This window comes from Rhamphochromis longiceps, linkage group LG16, assembly GCF_057381845.1.
Source record: "Rhamphochromis longiceps isolate RC_006_pf linkage group LG16, R_longiceps_female_GT1.1, whole genome shotgun sequence".
Lineage (NCBI taxonomy): Eukaryota > Metazoa > Chordata > Actinopteri > Cichliformes > Cichlidae > Rhamphochromis > Rhamphochromis longiceps.
Genome location: NC_140572.1, coordinates 39,881,813 through 39,901,655, shown reverse-complemented (window position 1 = coordinate 39,901,655; position 19,843 = coordinate 39,881,813). Strand labels below are relative to the sequence as shown.

At 44.3% G+C, this 19,843-nt stretch overlaps 1 protein-coding gene across 17 annotated transcripts in view; it reads left to right on the top strand.

The window, feature by feature from the left end:
• Nucleotides 1–19,843, top strand: part of LOC146651703 (titin-like) — a 175,950-nt gene that overhangs the window by 111,434 nt on the left and 44,673 nt on the right. For all 17 annotated transcript variants that reach the window (XM_085384072.1, XM_085384056.1, XM_085384059.1 and 14 more), the window contains 32 exons: nt 742–1,023; nt 1,190–1,377; nt 1,469–1,580; nt 1,796–2,098; nt 2,265–2,573; nt 2,809–3,090; nt 3,178–3,477; nt 3,761–4,054; nt 4,141–7,110; nt 7,203–7,523; nt 7,664–7,948; nt 8,049–8,354; nt 8,488–8,651; nt 8,820–9,060; nt 10,159–10,434; nt 10,555–10,854; nt 10,977–11,279; nt 11,359–11,658; nt 11,787–12,074; nt 12,211–12,513; nt 12,780–13,082; nt 13,199–13,504; nt 15,644–15,931; nt 16,105–16,395; nt 16,473–16,760; nt 16,865–17,147; nt 17,262–17,569; nt 17,671–17,775; nt 18,110–18,307; nt 18,399–18,695; nt 18,786–19,373; nt 19,468–19,770. In XM_085384072.1, the coding sequence (XP_085240198.1) occupies nt 742–1,023; nt 1,190–1,377; nt 1,469–1,580; nt 1,796–2,098; nt 2,265–2,573; nt 2,809–3,090; nt 3,178–3,477; nt 3,761–4,054; nt 4,141–7,110; nt 7,203–7,523; nt 7,664–7,948; nt 8,049–8,354; nt 8,488–8,651; nt 8,820–9,060; nt 10,159–10,434; nt 10,555–10,854; nt 10,977–11,279; nt 11,359–11,658; nt 11,787–12,074; nt 12,211–12,513; nt 12,780–13,082; nt 13,199–13,504; nt 15,644–15,931; nt 16,105–16,395; nt 16,473–16,760; nt 16,865–17,147; nt 17,262–17,569; nt 17,671–17,775; nt 18,110–18,307; nt 18,399–18,695; nt 18,786–19,373; nt 19,468–19,770 (11,685 nt within the window). The remainder of the gene's footprint in view (nt 1–741; nt 1,024–1,189; nt 1,378–1,468; nt 1,581–1,795; nt 2,099–2,264; nt 2,574–2,808; nt 3,091–3,177; nt 3,478–3,760; nt 4,055–4,140; nt 7,111–7,202; nt 7,524–7,663; nt 7,949–8,048; nt 8,355–8,487; nt 8,652–8,819; nt 9,061–10,158; nt 10,435–10,554; nt 10,855–10,976; nt 11,280–11,358; nt 11,659–11,786; nt 12,075–12,210; nt 12,514–12,779; nt 13,083–13,198; nt 13,505–15,643; nt 15,932–16,104; nt 16,396–16,472; nt 16,761–16,864; nt 17,148–17,261; nt 17,570–17,670; nt 17,776–18,109; nt 18,308–18,398; nt 18,696–18,785; nt 19,374–19,467; nt 19,771–19,843) is intronic.

Genomic DNA, 19,843 nt, shown 5'->3' with positions numbered 1-19,843 from the left:
GTGTCAGAGTCGAACACCCTCAGAAGGGCCGTGGCGGTGTCCTCCTCTCCATCATGCAGCAGTCCAGCCCTTCAAAATCCGTTGGTGATCGTGGATGTTTTCACACTTTTCCACGCTGTCAGAATCCACCGGTGGAGTTGGGCATAACTTGCTTTTTGGGCATAACTTGCAAGTTTATCGCCGCTCATCATCCACGCCTCCCGCTGAACGCGTAGCGCTACTTTGAAGTTTGTTTTTCGCGCTACTTCGTACGGCACTACGTTGCCTGGCGGACGGACATGTGACTAACATACCACTCTTGAACCCCGATCCTTCCGCCAGGCAACGTAGTGCCGTACAACAGCGGAACACACAAAACAAATCGTCTTACGATATGACAAAAATCACGGACAATCCATAGAAAAGCCGCACCTGACTAAAAGCCGCAGGGTTCAAAGCTTGTGCAAAAAGTAGCGGCTTATAGCCCGACATTTACGGTAGTCTAAGTATAACCATTATTACTGAAAGCAGTGACAATTCAATGGTCAGCATCACTCGTATTAGAAAATATCCATTAGAAAAAATAACAACAAGAAGGAACAACAAATGAAAAAAAAGTACTTTGAATAAAATTACTTTTTTTTATCAGACTCCAGATGCCAGTGTGGTTTCTTACTCCCAGTAAGGCAAAATCGAAAACAGAAATGTCGAGATCATCCTAAATGTATTAAATATTAAAAATGATGCTTTCCGTTTTCACAGAGCCGCCCACCATTGAGCTGGATTTCCGCGATAAGATCATCATCCGCGTGGGGGAGAGCTGCCTGCTGCAGGGCCGCTATACTGGTAAACCACCTCCATCCATCACGTGGTATTGTGACGACAAGGAGCTGAAAGTTGACAAACACATCATGTTCAAGAACACGCTAACCACCATGTCGCTGGGCCTGATGAAGGCAGAGCGTGAACACAGCGGCAGATACGTGGTCGTTGTAGAGAACAGTACCGGATCCAGGAAGGGAGTCTGCAACATCACGGTTGTTGGTACGTCAACACAGATCTCAAAGAGACGTAGCAGCTAAATGACTGATTTATTTTACATTTACTGCTTTCAAGCAGACTGAAATACAAGCTTTCTAAATAATGCAGGGAGTGCGTGATCACACAACAGAGAACTCATTTCTCTTTGTCTTTTCTTTCTGCCCTCCAGACCGCCCGACTCCTCCTGTTGGCCCAGTGGTGTTTGAGGAGGTTCACAGGGAATACATGGTGATCTCCTGGAAGCCTCCTTTGGACAGTGGTGGTGTTGATGTCTCTAATTACATAATTGAGAAAAGAGACATCAACAGAGAAACCTGGACCACAGTAACATCTGCCACCACCAAGACCACATGCAAAGTAGGCTGATGTGGCTCTACAAGATGTTCAGAGGTCCTGTTAAAGGTTTGCTGCAGTTGAGAGATGCTTACATGTTGTTGTTTCTTCTCAGATCCCCAAGCTGACAGAGGGCAGGGAGTATATAATGAGAATCTGTGCTGAGAACATGTACGGTATCAGCGACCCTCTGGAATCTGAGGAGATGAAAGCCAAAGATCTCTTCAGTACGTTCATGGAGTGCTATTTTTTTTGCTGTTCCAGTTTGAGGTGTCAAATTACCAGTGAGAAAAAATGTTCTTTTTAACTGGAAGACGTATGAAGAATTTACCAAAAAAAACAGCAAAAGAAAAATGATAAATGATCTGCAAATAACTGGTATGCTCAAAGTTACCAAATGTCGTTCCCTATGTGTCTGTTTGCTCTTGCTGCCTTCCTGCAGGAGTCCCCGAAGCCCCTGAAATGCCAACAGTCAGGGAGGTGTATGGCACCAATGCTCTAGTGCTGTGGAACCGGCCTCGTGATGGTGGAAAGCCCATCACCAACTACATCCTGGAGAAAAAAGAGACCACAGCCAAGAGGTGGTCCAGGGTCACCAGAGACCCACTGTACCCAGCCACTCAGTATCGAGTCCAGGATCTAGTGGAGGGCTGCGAGTATGAATTCAGGGTGATGGCTGAGAATGAGCTCGGACCTGGAGATCCCAGTGTCCCCTCCAAGCCCATACTTGCCAAAGACCCTATTGGTTAGTTTGTCAAAGACATTAAATATTTGTAAAAACAGTACTATACTCAGGTGTTCCTTGTGCATAAAAGGTCCCTGCCATAAAGTTACAAATATTTTAGGTGCCCATCTTTGCTACTAGGATTAAGAAAGCGTTTCAGATTTTTTTTTTTTTTTTTTTATCACAGTGCGCCCCAGTCCTCCTGTGACCCCCGAGGCCTATGATAAGACCAAGGACTCCGTCAGCCTGAAGTGGAAGATGCCACGCCACGACGGGAGGGGACGAATCTTTGGATACCTTGTGGAGTACCAGACACCTGGTGCCGTAGAGTGGATGCAAGCCAACGAAACCCCAGAGCAGTGCCCTGACCTCCACTATGTGGTGACAGGGCTGGCTGAAGGACACGAGTACAAATTCAGGATCTTCACTGTCAATGCTGCCGGCAAATCAGATCCTGCTTATGTCAAGGACACCATTAAAGTCCATGACAGGCTTGGTAATAGAATCAGTTGCACTTGTTTTTTTTCTGTATTTTAAGTTTTTTGAACAACATATTCTTTAAATACAGAAACATATAGAAATGTGCAAAATAAACAAATTATGTTACAATATTTTCAATTGTATTAAAGATTTATCATTTGAATGCATTTTTGCTTAGCTGCCAGGGCTTTCTGCCTTTTTCCCCCTACATTTACTAAATTCTGTAAACTTTTTTCCATTTGCCTCCACAGAGGAACCAGAGTTGCTGCTGGATGCCAACATGGCACGTGACCACCTGGCCATGCTGGGCACTGACATCACCCTGAGTGCAACCATCAAAGGTGTGCCGACGCCCACAGTCAGCTGGAAGAAGAACGATGCAGACGTTCCTGCTCACATCACCGTCGCTGTTACTGCCACTGGCAGCAAAGTCTTCATCCCGAAGTGCGTCCGTGCAGACTCTGGCAACTACACCATCACTGTTGAGAATGCTGCTGGAAAGAAGACAGCAACCGTTGCTGTGCTTGTGCTGAGTAAATTCACTCTCTGTTAATACGATGAATTATTGAGTTCAGATCATATTTGAGTTTTACTTGACCACAAACTTTTGTTTCCGCTAGACAAGCCTTCTCCTCCCAGGGACTTGGCAATCTCTGATGTGACCAGTGAGTCTGCCTACCTCACGTGGAAGGCTCCAGAGGACAATGGCGGTGCCGTCATCTCTCATTACATCGTGCAGAAGAAGAACGTGGCTGCTGAGCAGTGGGTACCTGTTGCTGCGGCCAATAAGAAACTGAGTCTGATGGCCATGTACCTGATGGAAGGAATCCAGTATTTGTTCAGGGTAGCTGCAGAGAACCAGTTTGGCAGGAGTGATTATGTAGTGACCAAAACACCCATCAAGGCTGTCGATCCTCTCTGTAAGTGAAAGTCATTACTGCGTGACGTGGTCTAATTTGACACACTTTTAAATAGTGATTCTTCAGCTACTTTGGTAAATTGATAGTTGTATGCCATGTCATTATTGTAGGGTCTTTATCTTACAATAAAAAGTGTCTTGAGGCAAATGTTGTTTTTGGCGCTAAATAAATAAAACTAGAATAAAGTGAAACTTTAAAAGTGTAACTGTAAATTTATACATTTGAATCCCATCAATAAAAAGCATTAAAAAGCAATTAATTTCTTATTTCCTGGATACTTTAGATCCTCCTGGCCCACCCAAGAACCTGCACCATACTGATGCAGATAAGACAGAGGTTTGGTTGGCATGGGAGTGGCCTGACCGCACCGGCGGAAGTGAAATTACTGGCTTCATTGTGGAGCACCAAGAAGAGGGTCAGACTGACTGGGTCACCTTCAAGACCGTAAGCAACAATCACACCCATGTCACAGGTCTGGAGGAGGGCAAGACTTACCGCTTCAGGGTCAAAGCTCAGAATGCCATTGGCGTGAGCCGTCCCGACACCAGTGTCCCTGTCACATGTCAGGAGAAAACATGTAAGAAGCATAACTTTGCTGTATTGTAAATGCTCAACATTCTCCTGAAATAATTATAATATTTCTGCTCTGTTACTCTCTTTCAGTGCCACCTACTATTGAAGTTGATGTAAAGCTTATTGAGGGTCTCATTGTCAAAGCTGGCACCACTATTGCTCTTCCAGCCAAGATGGTGGGAATCCCTCTTCCCACTGCCAAATGGATGACTGATGGCAAAGAGATCACATCTGAGGGCCGCTATCACATTCAGTCAGCTGAATCCACAACCACCCTAAGTATCCCTGAGTGTCAGAGAGCAGACACTGGAGAGTATATACTCACTGTGTCAAATCCTGCAGGCAGCAAAACTGTTGCCCTTCATGTGACCGTCCTGGATCTTCCAGGTCCACCCATTGGACCCATTAATATTTTGGAAGTCACCCCTGATTACATGATGATCCAATGGAGAGCCCCAAAGGATGATGGTGGAACACCTATCACTAACTATGTGGTGGAAAAGAAGGATGTGAAAAAACCATGGGAGCCTTGGTCTGTGGTTAGCTCCAGTGGCACAGTGACCAGAGCCAAGGTGTCCAGACTAGAGAAAGGCCGTGAGTACATTGTCCGTGTGCGTGCGGAGAACAAGATTGGTATCGGTGCTCCACTTGAGAGTCCTCCAACTATTGCCAAACACATGTTTAACCCTCCCGGCCCACCAGGCCTACCAGAATGTTATGATATAACAGAGAATGCTGTAACAGTGTCATGGAGCCTGCCTGAATATGATGGAGGAAGTCCTATCAGTGGTTATGTGGTTGAACGCAGAGAAATGACAGGAAAGTGGATCCGTGTCAATAAAACACCTGTTCTCGACCTCAGATATAGAGTCTCTGGCTTATTTGAAGGGAACACTTATGAGTTCAGAGTATTTGCAGAAAACATTGCTGGTATCAGTGAGCCCTCGCTTACCTCTGATCCCATCAAGGCCACCCGAGCCATCACCAAACCTGGCCCCCCTGGTAATCTTAAACTGAAAGACTGGAGTAAGTCCCATGCTGACATCTGTTGGACCAAGCCTACAAGAGATGGAGGTAGTCCCATTCTGGGGTATGTAATTGAGGCTCAGAAGTCAGGAACTGCCCAGTGGGACAGAATCAACAAAGACCTTGTCAAGATGTGTGCCTATAGAGTTCCAGGCCTCATCGAAGGACTAGAGTACAGACTCCGCATCAGAGCCACCAATAAGGTTGGAGACAGTGAACCCAAGGAGCTACCTCAGACTATCTTGGCAAAGGACATCCTGGTACCACCTGAAGTTGTTGTTGATGTGTCATGCCGTGACTCTGTGACAGTCAGAGCAGGTCAGATTATCAGTTTGATCACTAGAGTCAAAGGCAGACCCGATCCAGAGATCACTTGGACCAAGGATGCCAGAGCTTTGGCCAGGGATAAGCGCACACAGATGAACAACAACTACCCACTGTGTGAACTCATCATAAACGATGCAGTCAGATCAGACTATGGTAAATATGCTATTGTGGCTAAGAACAGCAGCGGGCAGGCACAGGCTGCCATTGTTGTCAATGTCCTAGACACACCGGGAGCTTGCCAGAATATAAAAGTGGCTTATGTGACCAAGAAATCCTGCATGGTTTCCTGGGAGAACCCTGAAGACAATGGAGGAACTGAGATCACGCAGTACATTATTGAATGTCGTCAGCCCAGCCAGCGAGGATGGACAGTGGTTTCCAATGACTGCACTAAGCGTCTGATAAAGGCTCCTCTTACAGAAAGTTGTGAATATTTCTTCCGGGTCAGCGCAGAGAACAAGATTGGCACTGGTCCACCCACTGAGACCAAGACACCTGTATTGGCAGTTGATCCCATTGAGAAACCTGGTGAACCCATTGACTTCCATATATCTGAGATAGGCAAGACCTTCTGCTTCCTGAAGTGGAAGAAGCCAGATTATGATGGTGGTAGCCGTAATCTGGGTTATCATATTGAAAAGAAACCAAAGGAGGCTGATGAGTGGGAGAGGCTTCACAAGGGTGCCATCAAGGAGACTTACTTCATGGCCGACAGATGTATCGAAAACCAGATCTACCAGTTCAGAGTTCAGACTAAGAATGAGGGCGGTGAAAGCAACTGGGTTACCACAGCTGAAGTCATGGTTAAGGAACAGTTAGTGATCCCTGAGATCAAGATTAAATTGGATGGAACCCTTATAGTGAAAGCAGGAGGCTCCATTCCTATAGAGGCAACAGTGACGGGCAAACCCCAGCCTGATATCAAATGGACCAGGGATGAAAGCACAGAGGAGATTAAGAAGGGCCCCAGGCTTCAAATCGAAAGTGGTGCAGACTTCTCTAAACTTCTGATTACTGGAGCAAGGCGCACTGACAGTGGCAAATATGCTGTTACTGCCTCCAACAATGCAGGAACATGCTCTGCTCATGCCAAGGTCATTGTACTGGATAGACCTGGCCCCATCAGGGATCTCAAGATATCCGGTATCACTAATGACAGGTGTCATCTGGCCTGGGAAATCCCAGAGGATGATGGTGGCTGTGATATCTACAACTACATAATTGAGAAATGTGAGACCAAGAGGGGAGTCTGGTCTGTTCACTCCAATGCTGTCATCACCAACAAAGCGAAGGTAACTCGTCTTATTGAGGGTAATGAGTATATGTTCAGAGTTAGAGCCGAGAATAAGATGGGCTCTGGACCAGCAGTACAGAGTGAAGCTATTGTTGCTGGAACGCAGTTCGGTGTACCTGGTGCTCCAGAAGCACCAGAGGTCATCAAGATTGCCAAGGAGGAGATGACTGTTCAGTGGTCAGAGCCAGAGAAAGATGGTGGAAAGCCAATCACAGGATATCTGTTGGAGAAGAAAGAGGAGCATGCTGTTAAGTGGTCTCCTGTCAACAAGGATCCAATTCCTGGAACTCGTTTCACAGTTACTGGACTCCTTCCACTTCATGAATACCAATACAGAGTGAAGGCGGTGAATGAAATTGGCATCAGCAACCCAAGCAAGGCTTCACGTGCAATCACTGCTAAGGATGCAGTTGGTATGTTGCTAGTAATAATGTTTACATTCTGCTTAATGTTGATAGTCTAGAAAGTCTCAATGGCTACACAAACCGTTCTTCTCTTATTACAGAGCCACCTGCACCTCCTACTAACTTGAAGGTTGTGGACAGCACCAAATCCACAGTCACCTTGGGATGGACCAAGCCGGTGTCAGATGGCGGAGCTCCCATCATTGGTTATGTTGTGGAGATGAGGGCAAAGGGATCTGTTAAGAAAGGTGAAGATGGCTGGAAGAGGTGCAACGTGGCAGCTCAGCTGATCATATGCGAGTTCACAGTCACAAGTCTGGATGAGAACCTTGTGTATGAATTCAGAGTGTCAGCTCAGAACCAGGTGGGCATGAGCCTGCCATGCAATCTGGAAGGCGCCGTGATTCCCAGGGAGATTCTAGGTGAGGACGTAATTGAATTTAATTATAATTCACGTAAAGTGTAACAGAAAATGTATTTAGACTCGAGGACAGTGAATTTACAATAAAATGTGATCTATGCTTGCTATTAAAAGATAACTCCACTGTTACTCTTCCAACAGAGACACCCGAGATAGACTTGGATGCCAACCTAAAACAGGGATTAACCGTAAGAGCCGGTTGTCCCATCAGATTATGTGCCACCATCAGAGGCAGACCACCTCCAAAGGTGATTTGGAGGAGGATGGGTATTGACAACGTGGTCAGGAAGGGTAAAGTTGACATCATTGACACCATGACCTTCCTGGTCATTCCCAACAGCACACGTGATGAATCTGGAAAATACTGCCTGACTCTGCAGAATCCTGCTGGAGAGAAAGCTGTGTTTGTCAATGTGAAGGTTCTGGGTAAGTCCTGGTCATTAAGAAATTCATGCAGCTACCATACAGTTTATTAAAAATGCTTTTATTTTGGTGAAGTTATAAAATAATCCAAATATCATAACAGACACTCCTGGACCCGTGATGAATCTGGAAGCTACAGACATCAAACAGACATCAGCAATGCTGTCTTGGAGCCCTCCAGAGAACAATGGTGGCAGTGACGTCACACATTATATTGTTGAGAAGCGTGAGATTGACCGCAAAACCTGGGCAACTGTCAAGGCCGAAGTAGCACTCGATAAGATTCCATTCAAAGTCACCAATCTGATGCCAGGAACAGAATACTACTTCAGGGTCACAGCTGTCAATGAGTATGGTTCTGGGGTTCCCAAAGTGACACCCACTTCTTACCTGGCTTCTGATCCTGTCAGTACGTATCATGTCTTAATTACATCAACACAAACAGCCCAGCCACAACTGATAGCTACCCGTTAAACACAGATATGATGTTTCATCAGTCACAGCAAACAATTGAACACAAGTGTTTTACTTTGTTTTTATAGGCAAGCCAGATCCTTGTCAGAAAATTGAAGTCCTAGAAATCACAAAGAACAGTGCTTTGGTCGGGTGGGTGAAGCCTGCAGGGGACGGTGGTGCCAAGATTGATGGTTATGTAATTGAATACATTGAGGTCAAACCTCCTCCAGAGCCACCAGCAGCTGTGGAGGTTTGTTATGTCACAAAACTAATTCTGTTCAAAAAAGCTTCAATAAACTTTGATTTCTTCTAAATGTGAAATTGTTTCATATATAGTATTTACTTTTGCTGGGGTTTTTTACACGAGCATATTCTCTCATATAGTTTTGCTACTCATTAATTATATAATTTACTGCAGGTTCCTGAAGGAGAGGAAGCTCCTCCACCACCTCCACCACCACCAGTTATAGAGGAGGAAGAGAAGCCAGAGCCTGAAAAGGAAGTGTGGAACGCTTATACTACAGTTAAAGGTTTGACAGTCAGCATCAGTGGACTGAAGGAGGGCAAGAGGTACAAGTTCAGAGTGGCTGCCAAAAACATCATGGGTCTCAGCTTGTTCACTGAAACCAGAGACCCTGTTGAGATCAAGGAACAGATGTGTAAGTTGTGTCTAATTAAACACTAGTTTTATTGATAATTTGTCACACTGTGGCCATTTGTGTTGCAATTTGCAATATTTAGAAACACTCAACCATCCTTTCACTTTTTTAACTGCTTGTTAAATTCAGGCTGAGGGGTGAGGCTCACCCTAGGACTGGTTTCTTTCATACATTTATTACTTCATGTTTCTCTAAAAGGTTCCTGAAAGGCTTCAGATGATCCACAGTGCCGCAGGGAGAGTAGTAACTAGGACTAGAGAGACCACATTTTTTTCATTCTGGCTTCTTCTCATTCTCATCCTGTTAAGTTCAGAATCAAACTTAAAATTCTGCTCCTCACCATATCACCCTATTAGAGCACTTGGCTCTCGCTCTGCAGGCCTACTTGTTGTTCCTAGAGTATTTAAAAGTAGAATGGGAGGCAGAGCCTTCAGTTTTCAGGCCCCTCTTCTGTGGAACCAGCTTCCAGTTTGGATTCAGGAGACAGACACTATCTCTACTTTCAAGATTAGGCTTCAAACTTTCCTTTTTGCTAAAGCATATAGTTAGGGCTGGACCAGGTGACCCTGAATCCTCCCTTAGTTATGCTGCAATAGACGTAGGCTGCCGGGGGATTCCCATGATGCACTGGGTGTTCTTCACTCACTGTGTGTTTCTTATATTTTTACCCTCTTATATTTAATCATTTCATTTAATTTAATCATTAGTCATTTTTAAACTCTGGCTCTGTCTGCTGTCTTGCTTCACTCTGCTGTCTTCTTCCTTCCGTCATCCCAAACAGTCCTGGCTGATGGCTGCCCCTCTGTGAGCCTGGTTCTGTCAATAAGTGCTCAGTCAATCTGATTTTGGGGATTCTTTCTAATATTGTATTTTTACATTATAAAGCACCTTGAGGTGACTGTTGTTGTGATTTTAATCCACATATATGTGTGTGTGTATGTATGTATATATATATATATATATATATATATATATATATATATATATATATATATATATATATATATATATATATATATATATATATATATATTAGTGCTGAATTAGAAGCTGCTTTCTGCATCCCAGAGTAATGTCTTTTCACATCCTGTCCTCCAGTGGAACCAAAGATTGTCATGCCAGAGGCAGCAAGTGCTAGAGCTGGAGCCAAGCTTAGAGTGGAGGCAGTGGTTTCAGGAAAACCGACCCCAACCTGCAAGTGGCTGCGTGGCGAAAAAGCCGTGGTTCCATCTAGCTGCCTGGCTGTGCATCAGTCAGGCAACTTGTGTGTCTTGATCATCAAAGACGTATCAAGGACTGACACTGGAGAGTACAGCCTTGTGGCTGAGAACAGCACTGCAAAGGTGACCCAGACCATGAAGATTGTCATCAGAGGTCAGTGCCCCTAAATAATAATAAATTTTAAAAAAGAATTTGCATATTTGACCTCAGCAACAGAAAGCATGAATGTGATGAAGAACATGATTGGTGTAACTGTAACCGTGTGTATTTCAGATATACCCGGGCCTCCTGAGGGCCCTGTAGAGATCAGCGATATTGACTCTGATGCTTGTTCCTTATCCTGGAATAAACCTCTGGAGGATGGAGGGAGCAACATCACTAACTACGTGGTGGAGAAATGTGATGTGAGTAGAGGCGACTGGGTGACTGCTCTCTCTACATGCCCAAAGACTAATTGCAGGCTGGGAAAGCTTATCCCTGGGAAGGAGTATGTGTTCCGCATCCGTGCTGAGAACCGCTTTGGCGTATCAGACCCCGTTCAATCCGACAGGATGGTTGCAAAGTTCCCCTTTGGTAGGTCTACCTAAATATGCCGCTTGGTAGAGATTAAGGTTTATGCCTAGAGTTGGTCAATTATATAATTGAAAACTGGTTTGCAGTACAGAATATAGATTAACTTTGTTTACTGTCACTAGATGTTCCAAGTGAACCCTTTAACTGCCGCATCAACAAGACCAACAAAGACTGTATGTTTGTGGCCTGGGATAAGCCAGAGAGTGACGGAGGCAGTCCCATCACGGGTTACTACATTGAGCGCAAAGAGAGGAACAGTCTGCTGTGGGTGAAGGCCAATGACACTGTTGTTCGAAGCACTGAGTACCCATGTGCTGGCCTCATCGAGGGCCTGGAATACACCTTCAGAGTATCAGCTATTAATCGCGCTGGCCAGGGCAAACCAAGCAAGAAGACTGACTTTTTCACTGCAAGAACACCCGTTGGTAAGTATAACTGGCTTCATATTAGATTAGAATAGGTCATTCATTCTATTTAAACTAATTTATCTGTTATGCACTACAGACACTCCAGGTAAACCTGAAGTCCTGGATGTAACCAAGAACTCAGTCACTCTGGTTTGGACCCGTCCTAAGAATGATGGAGGTAGCAAGATCATTGGTTACTATGTTGAGGCCCTGCGGGTACCAGGAGACACTTGGATACGCTGCAACACAAGTAGCCAGAATGTGCCTAAGGAGGAGTACACAGTTACTGGCCTGGAGAGAGACTTGCAGTACCAGTTCAGAGTTATTGCTAAAACTGCTGTCAACATGAGCAGTCCCTCAGAACCCACAGACCCTGTCCTCGTGTGTGCTGAAAATGGTTAGAAGTTTTGACAATACCATATAGCCTGATAAACTAGTCAGCCTACTATAATAGTCAGGACAACACCATCTTTCTACGACAGTTTTGAGCTAAGTGTTCATTTACCTCCTTTTCATTAAATATAGTTCCTCCAAGGGTGGAGCTCAATGCCAGGATGCAGAAGGGTTTGAAGGTGAAGGCTGGAACTACAATCCTCCTGGAGGCTGATGTGTTCGGTAAGCCCATGCCCAGAGTGACCTGGAAGAGAGGTGACGACAATCTGAAGTCAGGTGAAGGCCAGGTTATTACCCACCAAAGAAATCACTTTCAGCTGGAAATGACAGGTGTCACCAAGGAGCATACAGGAACATACACCATCTTGGCTGAGAATGCCAGTGGCTCCAAGAGTGCTGAGATCCAGGTCATTGTGCTAGGTAAGATCTTTAACTTTCTATGAGGAAAAAAAATATATGTTGAAACTAAAGATCCAAGTTGGAGTTAGAATGTTTAATATTACATTTTACATTAACTTCAACATGATTTTCACAAATAGCTGATTGGTTTTTTCAGATGTACCTGGTCCTCCTGCAAATTACAAATGTGTTGAGGTGTTTGCCACTAGCATCAAGTTGTCTTGGGAACCTCCTCTTAAGGATGGTGGTGCCCCAGTCACCAACTATATATTGGACAAGCGTGAAACCAGTAGACCTGAATGGGCTCAGGTTGCAGGTAAAATCAAGGGTGACATCCTTGAGTTCACTGTGGCAAAGTTAATTGAAGGTCATGAATACCAGTTCAGAATCCGCGCTGAGAACACGTGGGGAGTTGGAGACCCTCTTATCACCGGCCCTGTCATCGCCAAGAACCCATTCAGTGAGTCATTACTAGAATTTTGTCTGAGTTCATATATCACAGAAAGGATTTATGGTATTGGAGAATTGTAACAATCAATAATTTAAACTAGGTCTAAACCTGTGAGATAAGGAGACAAGTAGTTACATCAAACCAGCTTAACATCATTACAATATTCTGTTATCATATAGAGCTTCTTTTCATAACATTTCCATGTTGAATGGCATATATAAAATTTCCTTTAAAAAAAATAACATCTAAAGTCGTACCTTTGGTGTCACTTCCAGCTGTCCCTGGCCCCTGTGAAGCCCCAGTGATCACCAATGTCACCAAGGACCGTATGACCGTTAGCTGGAAGGAGCCTGCAGATGATGGAAAGTCCACTATCCTGGGTTACATGTTGGAAAAGAAAGAGACCAAGGAAATGAATTGGACCAAGTTAAATAGCAAGCCACTGACAGAAAGAAGTCTGGAGGTTACAGGCCTCACAGAGGGAGTCGAGTATGAGTTTAGAGTTATTGCTGTCAACGTGGCTGGGCCCAGCAAACCCAGCGAGCCTTCTTCTGGCAATGTTGCACAGAATCCTATTAGTGAGTCGTAACTTCATTAGCTCTGATAACTCTGCATAGATCTTTCTGTGTTACTTGAACTTATATGTACTTAAATGTATATATAACCTAAACTGGGTCAATCTTCTCTTTTTTAGCTCCTCCTGGACCTGTTGTGAATCCCAGTGTGACTGACACCACCCACAGCACCATCAGTCTTGCCTGGACTGCCCCCACCAACAATGGTGGAAGCCCCATTATTGGATACTTGGTGGAGTGCAAGAGGACAGACACCAAAGACTGGATCCGCTGTAATGTCCCAAGGAACCTGCAGGAGACCCACTACGTCATTCAAAACCTCATTCATAAGTCAGAATACCAGTGCCGCATCACTGCTGTCAACAAGATTGGCTTTAGTGAACCAGTTGAAGTCCCTGGGAAACATGTTGCCAAGGACATCGTTGGTATGTATTTTCAGGCTGCATATATTTTAATTCTGACAAACAGTGATTAAATGGTAAATGGCCTGTATTTATATAGCGCTTTACTAGTCCCTAAGGACCCCAAAGCGCTTTACACAACCAGTCATCCACCCATTCACACACTGGTGATGGCAGCTACATTGTAGCCACAGCCACCCTGGGGCGCACTGACAGAGGCGAGGCTGCCGGACACTGGCGCCACCGGGCCCTCTGACCACCACCAGTAGGCAACGGGTGAAGTGTCTTGCCCAAGGACACAACGACCGAGACTGTCCAAGCCGGGGCTCGAACCGGCAACCTTCCGATTACAAGGCGAACTCCCAACTCTTTGAGCCCCGATCGCCACGATTAAGTAGTACATCTACAAAATAATTTAAGTACAACATAAAAATAACTGCTCCTGGACAAAGGCAGATTACGCATAGTTGTGAGGATCATGACCAAGACAGATGAAAATAGAACAACCAGGATTTCAGACTTTGTGACTTCACGTTATACAGGGAGTGCAGAATTATTAGGCAAGTTGTATTTTTGAGGAATAATGTTATTATTGAACAACAACCATGTTCTCAATGAACCCAAAAAACTCATTAATATCAAAGCTGAATGTTTTTGGAAGTAGTTTTTAGTTTGTTTTTAGTTTTAGCTATTTTAGGGGGATATCTGTGTGTGCAGGTGACTATTACTGTGCAGAATTATTAGGCAACTTAACAAAAAACAAATATATACCCATTTCAATGATTTATTTTTACCAGTGAAACCAATATAACATCTCCACATTCACAAATATACATTTCTGACATTCAAAAACAAAACAAAAACATATCAGCGACCAATATAGCCACCTTTCTTTGCAAGGACACTCAAAAGCCTGCCATCCATGGATTCTGTCAGTGTTTTGATCTGTTCACCATCAACATTGCGTGCAGCAGCAACCACAGCCTCCCAGACACTGTTCAGAGAGGTGTACTGTTTTCCCTCCTTGTAAATCTCACATTTGATGATGGACCACAGGTTCCCAATGGGGTTCAGATCAGGTGAACAAGGTGGCCATGTCATTAGTTTTTCTTCTTTTATACCCTTTCTTGCAGCCACGCTGTGGAGTACTTGGACGCGTGTGATGGAGCATTGTCCTGCATGAAAATCATGTTTTTCTTGAAGGATGCAGACTTCTTCCTGTACCACTGCTTGAAGAAGGTGTCTTCCAGAAACTGGCAGTAGGACTGGGAGTTGAGCTTGACTCCATCCTCAACCCGAAAAGGCCCCACAAGCTCATCTTTGATGATACCAGCCCAAACCAGTACTCCACCTCCACCTTGCTGGCGTCTGAGTGGGACTGGAGCTCTCTGCCCTTTACCAATCCAGCCACGGGCCCATCCATCTGGCCCATCAAGACTCACTCTCATTTCATCAGTTCATAAAACCTTAGAAAAACCAGTCTTGAGATATTTCTTGGCCCAGTCTTGACGTTTCAGCTTGTGTGTCTTGTTCAGTGGTGGTCGTCTTTCAGCCTTTCTTACCTTGGCCATGTCTCTGAGTATTGCACACCTTGTGCTTTTGGGCACTCCAGTGATGTTGCAGCTCTGAAATATGGCCAAACTGGTGGCAAGTGGCATCTTGGCAGCTGCACGCTTGACTTTTCTCAGTTCATGGGCAGTTATTTTGCGCCTTGGTTTTTCCACACGCTTCTTGCGACCCTGTTGACTATTTTGAATGAAACGCTTGATTGTTCGATGATCACGCTTCAGAAGCTTTGCAATTTTGAGACTGCTGCATCCCTCTGCAAGATATCTCACTATTTTTGACTTTTCTGAGCCTGTCAAGTCCTTCTTTTGACCCATTTTGCCAAAGGAAAGGACGTTGCCTAATAATTATGCACACCTGATATAGGGTGTTGATGTCATTAGACCACACCCCTTCTCATTACAGAGATGCACATCACCTAATATGCTTAATTGGTAGTAGGCTTTCGAGCCTATACAGCTTGGAGTAAGACAACATGCATGAAGAGGATGATGTGGACAAAATACTCATTTGCCTAATAATTCTGCACTCCCTGTATAAAGCAGACACTTTCCTTAAACATACTCATGAAATCATTCTCTCTCTGTGTTTGTACAGTTGCTCCTGAGGCAGAACTGAGTGCAAAGCTGAAGGATGGCCTGGAGCTACGTGCTGGTGCCACCATGAGACTGCATGCCACCATCAAGGGTCGTCCCACTCCCAAGATAACTTGGGCAAAGATGAACACTAACATTAAAGACCGTCAGGGCATCATCATCAAATCCACCCATGTTGACACCATGGTGATGGTGGAGAAAGTGAACAGATATGATGCTGGCAAATACATTCTGAGCTTGGACAGCTTAGCTGGCATGAAGATGTATACCATCGTTGTCAAAGTTTTTGGTCAGTACAGGAAGTTATTTCACTAAACAAATGCATTAATATTTTGCAGTGACTATAGTCAAGTCAGATTGATATTAGTCACTAATGGTTAGTCTTATTTTCTTGATTAGTTCAATTTTACAAAAAAACAAAAAACAAAAACATTAGTATGAAGTGTTGTTTTATCTTTCCAGACACTCCTGGACCACCAGTTAATCTAATGGTGAAGGACACATGTAAGGATAGTGCCTCCATCTACTGGGATGCTCCTCTGATTGACGGTGGCTTTGAAATTACCCACTACATAGTACAGAAGCGTGACACTGAGAGGAAGGCTTGGTCTACCGTTTCCACCAACTGCAATAAGACATCATTCAAGGTTCCAGACCTAGATGCTGGGCGGTCCTACTGCTTCAGAGTGGCAGCAGTTAACCAGCTGGGTACTGGAGAGTTCTGTGAGACTGATGATTCAGTCAGAGCAACAGGTGGGTTGGATCATAACAGGTTATGTACTTGGATTTTGTTTCTCCAACTGTCATACTAATTACATTTAATTTTACAGAGGAGCCTGGGCCTGTCATGGACTTCAAGACCCTGCTGGTTACCAAGGATTCTTGCACTTTAAGCTGGAAGAAACCCCTCACTGATGGTGGTAGTCGCATCATCTGTTATGTACTTGAGGTTCTCAATGGTGAGGATAAATACAAGGAGCTAATGAGGTCTAAGAATATGCAGTACAGTGCCAAGGACCTGGTGGAGGATAGAGAGTATACCTACAGAGTCAAAGCTGTGAATGACACAGGAGAGAGTGCTCCCAAGGAGCTGAAAGTGGTTGCCAAGGACCAGATCAGTAAGTATCCCCTTTTATGAAACATTCAGACAAATAACTTAATAAGTAAGCACATAAAGTCTTTAAATATGGATATATTAAGTAGTTGCTCCTTTCCTATAAAGTTCTTCCCAGTTGTGACTTGAGGGAGTTGCCCAACATGTGCTACATTGCCAAGGAAGGCAGTACCGTCCGCCTGAAGATCCCAATTATTGGCAAGCCTACACCCAAGGTAACCTGGAAGAAGGGAGATGATGAAGACCTGACAGACACTGGCCGAGTGTGTGCAGAGTCCTCAGCAGTTAACACCACCCTCCTCATCAGGGACTGCCAAAGGACTGATGCTTCCAAATACACCATCACGCTGAGAAACAGTGCTGGAAGCAAAGAGTCCACCATCTTTGTCAGGTAAGGATCATGTAATGGCATTTAAAGGGTATTTTCCTCAAAATGAATTTCACCATATCCATACAACAGTGTCTACACATAAAAAATGTCAAAATTATCCTTTTTCCTTATTAGGGTGGTGGGTAAACCTGGCATTCCTGGAGGACCAGTAAAGTTCAAAGATGTTGCTGCTGATGGTGCCACACTAAAGTGGGGTCCTCCCAAGGATGATGGTGGCTCTGAAATTACCAACTATATCCTGGAAAAGAGGGACTCCATCACAAACATGTGGGTGACTGTGTCCTCTGTTGTGGAGACCAACGCCATGAGAGTAACTGGTCTTCATGAGGGCACAGAATACATCTTCAGAGTATGTGCCGAGAACAAGTATGGGGTCGGCGAAGGACTCAAATCTGAGCCGATTGTAGCCAAACATCCATTCAGTAAGTACTGTATACTATTTCAAAGGCTGAATTGTGTTGTTATTCAATATTTATTTGTCTTTTTGGACTGCTAATCACTCTTCATCACTATTTTTGTACAGATGTTCCTGATGCTCCTGCTCCTCCTCAGATTATGAGCATGCGCCATGATTCAGCTTATCTTGCCTGGACTGATCCAAGGAAGACTGGAGGATCTCCTATTACAGGTATGGTCTGCTTTAACATTTCACCAACCTCCTCTCTGGCTCAATTCCACAGCATGTCTTTTGCCCTGTCTTCTTTTCCTAACACAAAACCGGTTGCAGATGGCCGCTCCTCCCTGAGCATGATTCCCCTGAACGGGGATCGTCTGATTGTCGAGGTTTCTCTGTATAACTGTAGGGTCTTTACGTGCCTTCAGATGACTGTTGTTGTTATTTTGGGTTACATAAATAAAACTGAATTTAATTGAACTATCAACAACTATGCTATTCTGTCCCGATATTCTTGATACATTTTATATGTCAACTTTGGTTTATTTTGCTTTGGTAATATGTGCAGGCTATCATGTTGAGTTCAAGGAGAGAAACAGTATGTTGTGGAAGAGGGCAAGCCCAGCTGCCTTGAAGATGAGAGAACATAAAGTCACTGGGCTGACTGAAGGTCTGGAGTATGAGTTCAGAGTGATGGCAATTAATTTGGCTGGAATTGGTAGACCAAGTGCCCCCACTGATCCACAGGTGGCCCTGAACCCCGTTGGTAAGTAAAAGAAAAAATTACAAACATCTTTACAAAAATGATTTTCAAATATAAAACAATACATTCATTATTGTCATATCTATACCGCTAGATGCACCTGGTAAACCAGATGTGATCAGCATTACAAGGAGCACTGTGACCCTCCAGTGGACTGAACCTCAGTTTGACGGTGGCCACCGACTGACGGGCTACATTATTGAGAAAAGAGACCTGCCTTCTAAAATCTGGGTAAAGGCAAACAATGTGAATGTTGTGGAACCTGCATTCACTGTCACTAAATTGCAAGAGGGCTGCAAATACGAGTTCAGAATTCGGGCAAAGAATGCTGCGGGCGCTCTCAGTCCACCCTCTGAGCAGACAGATACCATTATCTGCACAGATGAATATGGTAAGATGAGATATAAATCTATATTAAAACCATTCTGAATGTTTTCAGGCAGCATGATAAAAATAAAAATTTCCATTTGTCCTCCATCAGCTGCGCCAACCATTATAATTGATGCTCAGGTGATGGAAGGCTTGACTGTCCGAGCTGGCGATACTATCGTCATCACTGCCACAAGCATTTTAGGGAAACCTGCACCAACCTCCTGCTGGTCAAAGGGAGGAAAGTACTTTAAACCCTCAGATCTTGTTCAAATTGAGACCACTGCCACATCCTCCACTTTGTCGGTCAAATATGCTAGCAGGAAGGACTCTGGAGACTACATAATCACTGCCAGTAATCCCTTTGGTGTAAAGGAGGAAACTGTGAAGGTCAAAGTTCTGGATGTTCCTGGTGCTCCTGGACCCATTGAGTGCAGTGGTGTATCCTCAGAAAAAGTGACTCTTACATGGACAGCTCCTACTGAAGACGGAGGCTCTCCTATCAAGTATTACACCCTGGAGAAGAGGGAGACCAGCCGTTTGCTCTGGACTATCCTAGAAGATAACATTATTGATTGTCACTATGTGGCCAACAAACTCATCCAGGGCAATGAATACTTCTTCAGAGTCTCTGCTGTTAACCAGTATGGTGCCAGTGAGCCATCACACTCTGAGGCAGTTAAAATGGTAGATAGATTTGGTATGTATCATTTATTTTTGTTCTACAGTATATCTGGAAGAAGAATGCTAAATATTTGGATTCATCAATATATTTCTTTTATGGATCCACATAGGTCCACCTGGTCCACCTTCCAAACCAGAGGTTGAAAAAGTCGATGGACATTCAGCCACTGTGACCTGGAGAAGACCAACTGAAGATGGAGGAAGCGACATCATAGGTTATTGTGTTGAAAAGAAAGAGAAAAAAGGCATGAGATGGGTCAGAGCATCCAAGAAATCCATCACTGAACTCAGCTTTGAAGTCACAGGTCTCACTGAGGATGTGGAGTACGAGTTTCGTGTTCTTGCTGAGAACAGAGCTGGGTTTGGTGAGCCAAGTGAACCATCGATGGTTGTCAGGACAATAGTTGTTGCCTGTAAGTAAATAGATGTGAAAAGCAAAAGGCTACCAGACTCTGACATAATATTTCAACAATATAACAACAGCTT